The sequence below is a fragment of the Orycteropus afer genome, unplaced genomic scaffold, assembly GCF_000298275.1.
Source record: "Orycteropus afer afer isolate SDZICR_OR568_19922 unplaced genomic scaffold, OryAfe1.0 scaffold00028, whole genome shotgun sequence".
NCBI classification, from domain to species: Eukaryota; Metazoa; Chordata; class Mammalia; order Tubulidentata; family Orycteropodidae; genus Orycteropus; species Orycteropus afer.
The window spans coordinates 7,921,120-7,931,219 of NW_006921615.1; the positions used below are offsets into that span (position 1 = coordinate 7,921,120).

A 10,100-nucleotide genomic window follows, 5' to 3' on the forward strand; every position below is an offset into this window, starting at 1 on the left:
GGGAAGAAGTGGGAGGGGAGTTGTTGCATTGTGGTAAATTGTGGTCAATGTCATGAGACAAAGTATATGTGAAATGCTATATGGAAAGTGAATTTGCTCTGTAAATCTTCACCCAAATCACAATTAAAAAGAAAAGAAAAGATTCTTGCACAAGCTGTAGATGGGGACAGATTAGGGGGAAAAAAAGGTTCAGGGTGCAGGGTAAGGTGCAGAGAGACAGTGCTGATGAGATAACTAAGGGAATGAGCCTGTGATATATAGCAAACTAGGTCACTCCAACACACAAGCTAGCCCAGAAGAAGTTTCAGACTGAGTCTGTTGATTAATGCTACCAGTATATGAACTAATCACCCTCCAGTGGGGAGCGATGTTGAATGGCTAAATGTACCTCCAAATCTGTGCAAATGGCCTCCGAGGAGCAGTGTTCTCACACAGCAGTGACTAATGAGAGAGAACTTGCCTGCACTGAGCAGAATCAAATGGTTCGCATCATCCTCTTTTAAGCACCCCCATAATCCTTTGATGAGGTACTATCATTATCCCATTTCACAGATGAGGACGAGAGGCTCAGAATGATAATATAATTTGCCCAGAGCCATACAGCTAGGATGTAATGGACTCAAGGTTTGCACCCATGTCTCTGTGACCTCAGCATCCATTCTTAGCTACTCGCTGAACTGAAGAACAACTAACAATTGTTCTTCCCTGGCTCAGTGAAGAATTGTTTATGATTTCTTAAATCAATTTTTTTGGAAGTTAAATATGTTTTATCCTGCATATTTACAAGAAGAGCTTCCAAATATTAATTTCTAACAGATACCAACATGTTCTTACTGGTACTGGTTTTGAATATCTAAGTGTGGTCAACCACAGCTGCTGAAGGCAAGTAGAGCTTGATGACAGTTACTGTTTATTCAGCCCCAATTATGTGCCAGGTACCTCATATACATCACTGAATCCTTACAATAATTCCACAAGGCAGCAAATTCCATTCCCACATTAACTCAGTGATTAGATACAGCTGTGAATAGTGCTGGAACTATCTTTCTATTAAGTCTCATTGTCTCCCAAATGTGGTTTACCTGGCTTCAGCAAATATGGGATCTTAAAGGTCTGCCTTCAAGATTTGATGTTAACCAAGGGCCACAATCCCTCCACCTCTGAGTCCTGCTGAAATACTAGGAAAAACAGCACAAGGCACACAGCTGTTAGCTGGACATATGGGATGAACTTGGTCTGCCATGGAATAAACTTGGCCAGCAACATCCAATTGGAGGTTACCCATTGTCTGACTGAAGCCTGAATAATCCACACACTGAATAATAAACATGAAAAAAATAAAATGGTTTCTATAAAAAATTAGCCAAGGAAAAAGTGATCTCCTGAGCCACAGAAAGTCAATAGGGCACAACCAACATGAACTGAGGATGAAGAACAAGTTGGCACTTCTCCCAGAGTTCACGTGTCCTCCTGTTTTAGCCACATAAGCATTTAGTTGACCATCTTAAGTCAGAAAGGGAATGTGGGTCAGTGACTGGGACACCAGGCTTCGTGCTGGCCACCACAATCAATCCCTTCTTCAAAAAATATGCCTCCTACCTCCCCTCCCCACACACACTCCAAAAAAAAAGAAGAAAGAAATGTGTCCCCAGGGTTTTGGGCTCCCAGACGATTGCTCTGAAATCTGATACAGGATAAGGACTGGGGGCAGGAGGTCCTGGGGTCTGTCACCCTGTGTGTGCAAACTGACCAACATGGCAATCTCCCACTGGAATAATGCCTAAACCTTCCCAGAGGACAGAGGAGTAGGAGGAGAGAGATTGAAGGGGATTTAAGGAGATTTATATGTGGAAAAGGAAAGATTAAAGGGATTTATGGAGACCTAGCCAAAGAAAAATCCAATGAATTAACCCCTAAAATCCTCCCCCTGAGAGCATACAAATGTCCACCTGACACCAGCCAAGCATAACTGCTATTCATTGAGTCTCCATGTTTGAACTTGAGACAAAGTTCTCATTAGCCTCTCTAGGAACATATTCTACCCAGAAGTCTAATTTCCAAACCCCTCTCTACTAGTCAATAAAGACACTCCAGTTTTTCTTTTCTTAATAAAGAAAAACATTTGGCTTTTCCTCTGCAAATATCCTATCAAAGAAAGGGGCAGGTAAGTGTCCTTTTGTTTGTTATTTTCCACTGAATGTTTGAGCTTTAAATTCTAAATCAAGTGGGAGAATTCTAGGTTATGGGTCTACTTGCTAAAGTGACCAAGCTCTTCCTATCGATAAGTCTAAAGGCGGGGGAAAAAAAAAAAAAGAAAAAGCAATATTTTCACAGGAAGTAAAACATTTCTTCCTAGTATTAACATTTCCAGATTGTAATTATGACTTTCCCACTGTGACAGAGGAGAATGTAGTTCAAAAGCCCTTTCCAGATATAAGCCCTTACAAGGAGTGTGACCTTAAAATGTAAGAGTCACTCACAAAGGGATAACAGATGCCCAAAGGGCATGAGGCTGCCCTTCAAACTGTTCCCAAGAACTTCCCAAAGACTGGACAGATGAGCAATGACCAGACAGAGAAGGTGCTCAAAAAATACTTGGGAGAAGCAGAACCAAGCTATGAAATTTACCATTCTTCCAACCCCAATCCTTGGAAAATCTCACACCCAACATCCAATCCATCAGCAAATCCTACTGAATCTACCCTCAAAATATATCCAGAATTCAGCCACTTCTCCCCACCTCCACAGCTTCCTCCTAGGTGGAAACCACCATTAATTTCTCACCTGGATTGTTGCAAAACCTCCTAACTAGTCTGCCTGCCTCTGTTCTGCCCCTAGAGTCTATTTTCAACATAGTAACTACAGAAATCATGATAAAACTAAGTCAAATCAAGTCAGTCCTCTGTTCAAAACCCTCCAATGTTCCCCATTTCTCTTACAGCAAAAGCCAGACTCTTTACTGTGACCCATAAGACCCTTCCACATGCCCTCTGCCTTACTACCCTCTCCCCAGTTCATCAGGCCTCTTTTATCCCTTGATCACTCAGTTCCAGCCACACTGGGCTCCCTGAAGTCACTCTGCCTCAAACACATTCCCACCTCCGAGTCTTTGCCCATGTTGTCCTCTCTGTCTGGAAAACTCAACCTTCAGAAATTCTCAAGGCCTCTTCAGATTTCTATTCAATTATCAGCTTCTTAGCAAGGCCTTCCCTGGTTATCCAACCCAAAACTATGATCACCACCCTTAGCAAAATCCCCCCCCCCTTTTTTTTTTTTTTTTTGCTTTATTTTTCTCCCTAATGTGTATGCTATGAGGCATTGCTGCATTTTTCACCTTCTATATGCTCCTCATACACTGACACCATCTGTCTTGTCAGTAGTAGCTATGATTATAAACAGGTTTCAGCAGAGCTTCCAGACTAAGACAGACTAGAAAGAAAGGCCTGGTAATCTATTTACAAAAATTAGTCAGTGAAAACCCTGTGGATCACAATGATCTGATCCTTAATAGATCATAGGAATGGTGCACACTTCATTGTGCATGGGGTTACCATGAGTCGGGGGATGCCTCACTGACAGCTAACAACAACAATGTATATGCTATATAACATAGTCTATCTACATTTGACTTATTTATCCTTTTTATTGTCTAGGTCTCCCAGTGGAATGTAAGCACCAGGACAGCAGGCATTTTAATCCACATGTGCACTGTTATAAACCTGGTGCCTATTAATACAGCAAGGAGCTCTGGTGGCACAGTGACTAAGGTATTTGACTGCTAACAGAAGGCTGGTGGTTCAAACCCACCAGCCACTCCATGGAAGAAAAATGGGGCAATCTACTTCCATAAAGATTCACTGCCTCGGAAACCCAATGGGGGTTGCTATGAGTCGGAATGAACAGCAGTGGGTTTGGGTTTATTATTATTGTTATTATTAATATAGCAGGTGTTCAACAGATTTGTTTCTATGTACAAGAGGCAAAATTTTTATCATGTCTCCAAAAAAAAGAAAGAGGATCCAAAAACTCCAAACTTCTAACAAATATCATATCTAAGACACCCTCTGATAGAAACTAGAGGCCTCCCATCCCTATTTTTCTCTTTGTAATGTTTTTTCAAATGCTTCTCACAGATGGTAAAATTCTAAGCAATCCCAGAATAAATACCATTAAATGAGTCAGTCATTTGTACAAACAATTTCAAGTGGCTTTGTGTTCTCCCCTACTCCCAATGCCCATAAAGGAAAGGAAGGTTGTGTCTGTTTTCCACTTGGGCTTTCAAGTGAATCAATCATTCATGTCCTCAACAGGTGTATTTATTGAGCAATTTCAGAGTAAACAGTGTAAGTAAGAAACTGGTGCAAAAATACAGTGCTTGCTCCACAGAAATTTGTATTTATATTCTTCATAGAGCAGCACCCAGCAGGCACTCAGTTAATAAAAAAGAGGACCCCTGCTATTGACATTAAGTAAGATAAGGCCTCCAATCCTGAGGTATTTCACTTTGCCACTAGCAGAGGCACAAAATTGTCCCTCCACACAGAAATGAGTAGGTAGAGTGATGGTTCAGTGACAGAATTCTTGTCTTCTATACAAAAGGCCTAGTTTCAATTCCTAGACAATGTACCTCGTGCACAGCCAGCACCTGTCAGTGTAGACATGTGTTGCTATGATGCTGAACCGATTTCAGTGGAGCTTCCAGAGTAAGACAGAGCAGAAAGAAATGCCTGGTGATTCACTTCTGTAAATTGGCCAATGAAAACCCTATGGATCACAATGGTCCGTGATCTCTAACCACTCGTGAGAATAGCACAGGAATGAGCAGTGTTTTGTTCCATTGTGTGTGGCGTTGCCATGAATCTAGGGTCAACTTGACAGCAGTTAAAAACAACAAACATTAATGAGCTGCACGTAGCTACACAAGGAAATCATTAAGCAGTGCCATCCTTGCAAAGGTGAGACACAAAAGTTTTGGGTTAAAGGGCACTTAAAAATCACCTAGCCCCTCTACAGCCACACACACACCCCCCAAATTTTAGACATTAGGAGGCTAAGATATGGAGAGGGTAAGGTGAGCAACTAATAAGCTACAGGTCATCCATCCAACCCATTAGTGACTGAGCCAGACCCCTGATACCTAGGCTCAAAATCTACACTGTCTGGTCCCCCACCTACAGGGAGTAATTACTTCATCTTAAAATGTACACCTCATAAGAAAAACACGTATTCATAGCCACAGACAAGAAGGTATCTTTTCTAGGCTATGCCATTTCCTATACTCCAAGGGAAATGAGATAGACTGGAAAGTCATTCTGTGCTGTGTGAAGTACCAAGGCCTTCTCTATTCAGGTGCATTTCATAGCCTGGAAATTATCGTAGTGACTTCCATGTGTTTAGAGTGCCTCCTAGACACCACACCAAAGCTTTCTTCCCATTCATATACTTCTCCAAGTAATTTATTTTAATCACTTTGTTTCAGAAGTCAGTGAAAGATTTCTAGAGGAAACATGGCCTTAACAGCCTCAGCAAACACACCAGAAGAAATGTTTACCATTTCTAATTTGCTGTTACACAACATTTATTTGCTCTCACAGTGTGCCAAGGATCTGAAAACATGTTGTTCATTAATAAACAGTAATTAAGTCTTACCACCTAATTCAAAGACATAGTTAGGTTCTGGGATTCCCTTTGAAAAGAGGCTTAACTGCAGTCCATGGGTTAAAAGGTTTTTCCTGAAGCCCAATTCAGAGGGGCATTAAAGCCCTGTCTTCAAAGCATGAACACTGGTCCCTTCACTGCCCTTCCCTTCCTCAATCTCTTTTCCCACCTCTTGGGTCAACTTTCACTCCCATTTGGCCTGCACGCTCCACCGAGGTCCTTCTAATCACACAAATTGAATAGCTTTACCCCCAGCTTTGAACACTTGAATGTGCTCTGCAAGGAAAGGCACCTAGATAAGGCAAGCAAATATCAGAATACAAAATCTGGCTGAGTGCTCCTGAGGCCTTTAAATTGCTTTATTTAAAAAACATCTTAACACTGCAAGCTGACAGTCTTGCTTCTAGCAGGGCTTTCCTAACTGAAAATCTTAAAGACATATGATGAAGGTGTGACAAACAAAATTAATGAAACTGCAGAGTACTTTGGAAATGAATTCCATTCTTAACTGCTGATGTCTTTGTCTTACACTAAGTTCCATTACAAACAAGAAAAGAGCCCAGACTCGAAATCTACACAGAATGGATCAAAAGTGACGTCCATATTTAGACTCAGGCCAAGATCACTGGACTTGGTGCAGGGTGAAACAGGCAGGCATCCTTAACTTGGGACCACTTCTAGAAAGTTCAAGGAGATAAAGTGATGTTGATAATGCACAACCAAACCAAACCCACTGCCGTTGGGTCAAATCCAACTCATAGCGACTCTTTAGGACAGAGTATAACTGTCCCACAGGTTTCCAAGGCCATAAATCTTTACAGAAGCAGATTGCCCCATGTTTCTCCTGTGGAGCAGCCAGTGGTTTCAAACCACTTAACTTTTTGGTTAGCAGCCCAATGCTTTAACCAATATGCCACCAGAGCTCCTTTGATAATGCAAAAGCCATTTATATTTAGCTTTGAAATGCTTACATATTTAAATAACAGGTTACCTTCTACTTATGTTTTCTTTACATTCATATTGGAATTAGCTTTCTAAATACTAAAGTAAAGTAAAGTAAATTATTATAAAACTTTGCTATTACATAATCTGGGAGCTCTGATGGCATAGTGCCTAAGGCATTTGACTGCTAACCAGAAGGCTGGTGGTTCAAACCCACCAGCCACTCCTCAGAAAGAAGACTGGGCAATCTATTTCCATAGAGATACCGCCTCGGAAACCCAAGGAGGGGTCACTATGAGTCATAATCGACTAGACGGCAGTGAGTTTGGTTTTATTACAATCTACAAAGTGGCTCAACCCCATATGGATAAGAGTTGGCTCTGTCTAGCTTTGTCTATCAGCTCCACCACTTAATCGCTAGCTAACCTTTGGCAAGTTATGTGATCTTTCTGTTGCTTTAGTTTTCTCAAGTGTAAATAAGACATAATAGTAAATATCTACCTCATACAGTTATTATGAACATTAAGTTAATTTAAATGCAAGGCACACAGAATGCCTGTCACTTGGTTCTCATTTAGTAATGTCAGCTATAAGTACCACTACTATTATGTCACTGAATGAAAACACCTTGATCTAATTATTATATTGTTTGTGCTTTGTTCCTCTAGAACCATTGCCAATACTATAGGACCTCAATGGGAAGTTTCTTTTCAAAGAATTCTTTCCAAGGCAGAAGACAAAGCTTTGGGACCTAACAGGGACCCTCACCCAAAACTCACTGGGAATGTGACCAGAATCTAAAAGGCTGCTCTGCAAGAGCTCTACACTCTCCTCTGGCACCAGAAGGCAAATCCTCATCCTTCATGGGGGAGTGGGGACCCACCTGCAATCAGCCCCCAACAGCAATGCTTGCTACAGCAGGAGGAGCTGCTCAATGAAGCCACAGCTCACTGAGCTTCAGCAGCTTGGCCACTGCAGAGGAGTGGCTGCAGGACTCTCCTGTGGAGCAGGAGTCATTTAGGGGAGACTGCATCAGTCTGCCTGGAAGCTGTGAGCCAAAGGACCAGTTTCCGGGGTTTAGGTAGGGATAGGTAATGCAAAGGAATGTGTTCTCACAAGACAGGATTCCACACTCTCCAGCCCTCTCATCCACAGCCACAGTATCAGTCTCTAGAAGACAACCAAGGGCATGATTCTTGTTTCTAAGGAACTTGAGCACCTGAGAGTCACAACTCCAAACTCAAATGAACCTCAATGGCTATTTTCAAAAGTTCTGACCAAAAGCAGTCATTGATTGACTATGCTGAGAGGCAGCTCCAAACTCCTCTTTATTAAAAAGCTGTTCTTTCTGTTTCCAGGACCTCTGGTGGTATAGTGGTTAAGGCATTTGGTTGCTAACCAAAAGGTCAGCAGTTCGAGCCCACCAGCTGTTCCATGGGAGAAGATGCGGCAGTTTACTTCCATAAAGATTTACAGCTTTGGAAACCCTATGGGCAATTCTACTCTATGCTATAGCGTCACTATGAGTGGGAATCAACTCAGTTGGCAGTGGGTTTGGTTTTTGATTTTTCTGTTTCTATTTGAACAAAAGCAGCTCAGCCCATCTATACCCACAGGTGTCCTCCCTAAAGCACAGCTGCAACAGCAGGAAGACCCTATTCTAGTCCTCAGCACATGTGCTTCCCCCAGGTTCAGCACCAAAGCTAGCAATGCATATACTATCTTCACATTTTCTTTCTGGTGGACCCACTGCAGATATGAGGAGAAAAAGGACTGAACAGCTAACTGCAGGAGACCCTGAATATGGAGCAGAAGACAGCCTGGGTTCAAAAATGTGGTTGGGGGTGGGGGGTGGACAGCATCCAACATCACACTGATTTATCCCATCAAACACTCCTCCTTTTTCTTCCCAGCCTAATCAACACCTCAATAATGAACCTCTGGAAAATGTTGGGTTCATATAACATGTGTGTCTATGTGTGTGAGTGTATGTGTGAATATATATACTGACAACAACAAAGACCGATCAACAACAAATACAATCATCGGAGGGAAGAAAATAACTTGAACTTCAGACTCATTTAGCAGTGCCTAGTTCTTTTTCACTGTCATTCTTCCTACCTATTCTGAGGCACTCCAAAACAAACAAACAAAACCCAACTCCAGAGCAGAAAGGGAACAGCAGCTGAACTGAGCAGCACATGCTTGGAGCTTTCATGCCATCGACTTCTGATTATTTCTGCTTTCTTGAGACGCAGCCATCAGCAGCGGACTAAATACAGCCCTGAAGAGAAAACCGCCTGTACAGCGACACTCACAGACCCTCCCATGGAGAAACGCACCCCCATGTGTGCAGCTGAGCCTATGTGAAATGTGCATACACTTTGGCAAGGATCTGCCCACATGTGACCCTGAGCACAGAGAAATTCCTTCCTCCTATAATTGCGTGACTATTCAAAGTCTTGCTTACATCTCATACGTGCAAATATCAATTCTATATGAATATATGATGTAAGGACAGAAATGGAAATGACAGAAACCTGATATTCTCGTGACCACATCTCTCGTCGACACAGTGTGGCCATACACACGGTGAGTAAACACACACATTCAGTAAACAGAAATACCCACCATGCTCAGCCCACAGTCACGCGTGGGGAAAAACAAGTCGAGAAGGTGGCAGTGTCAGGGGAAGTGGAAAGTCGCCTGCCAGCGTGGGCTGTTCTCTGAAAACCCAGCGCTCTCCCTCCGCCCAGCAGCAGTGCCCACTCGCGCCCGAGGGAGCAGACCCACGTTGGGCGCACGGGGTGGGGGGTTCCACAGAGCCAAAACAGGACAATGAAGACGCGGCGACTAGCCTGGTTCCTGCTGCAGCCGCGGCGGTGGCAGCAGGAGCCGCCTATGCACCCGACGCCACATCCACCCTCTTCTCCCTGGTCCCTACTTACGTTCCGAGGGTCTCCTTGAACTCGAAAATTTTCTTGATGTCTTCAGCTTGCTTTTTCCAAGAGGAGCTGCTCTCGCCATTCTCCCGGGCCATGGCAGACGAGTGCGGCGTGTGGGGAGCGCGACGAGGTGGAGGGGCCGGGGGAGGCGAGGGCCGGAGATGGGGACTCTGAGGAGGGGGCGCCCGGCAAACGGAGCGCAGGGGGCGGCGGCCGGAGATTCAGAGGTGGCGCGAGCGAAGGCTAGCAGGTTCGGGAAGGATGGGGCGGGTGGCGCGGGGATGCTCAGAGAAGAGCCAGAGGCAGACTTTGCGCTGCGGCTGAGCTTCCTCTTCTGCAGTTTCCTCTTTCACTCTCTCGCCGCCGCGGTCCCTCTTTGGCTCTTATTTCTGTTCGTTTCTGGCACAGACTTCCTGCCGCCGCGGCTGCTGGCGCCTGCTCCGCCGCCACCGCTTGAAGGGTTCCTTTGCCGCCTGCAGCAAACCTCACTTTCTGCTACTTTCTTTCCTCCCTTCTCCTCCCTCCCTGCGCGACCGCCCCGCTCCCTCCCTCCTA

The 10,100-nt window shown here is 44.0% G+C and overlaps 1 protein-coding gene across 1 annotated transcript in view; it reads right to left on the bottom strand.

The window, feature by feature from the left end:
* The window catches only part of CAMK1D (calcium/calmodulin dependent protein kinase ID), a 643,088-nt gene extending 633,448 nt beyond the window's left edge, over positions 1 to 9,640 (bottom strand). Inside the window, exon 1 of the mRNA XM_007935426.2 lies at positions 9,549 to 9,640. Coding sequence (XP_007933617.1) covers positions 9,549 to 9,640 — 92 coding nt within the window. The remainder of the gene's footprint in view (positions 1 to 9,548) is intronic.
* Positions 9,641 to 10,100: the final 460 nt, after the last annotated feature.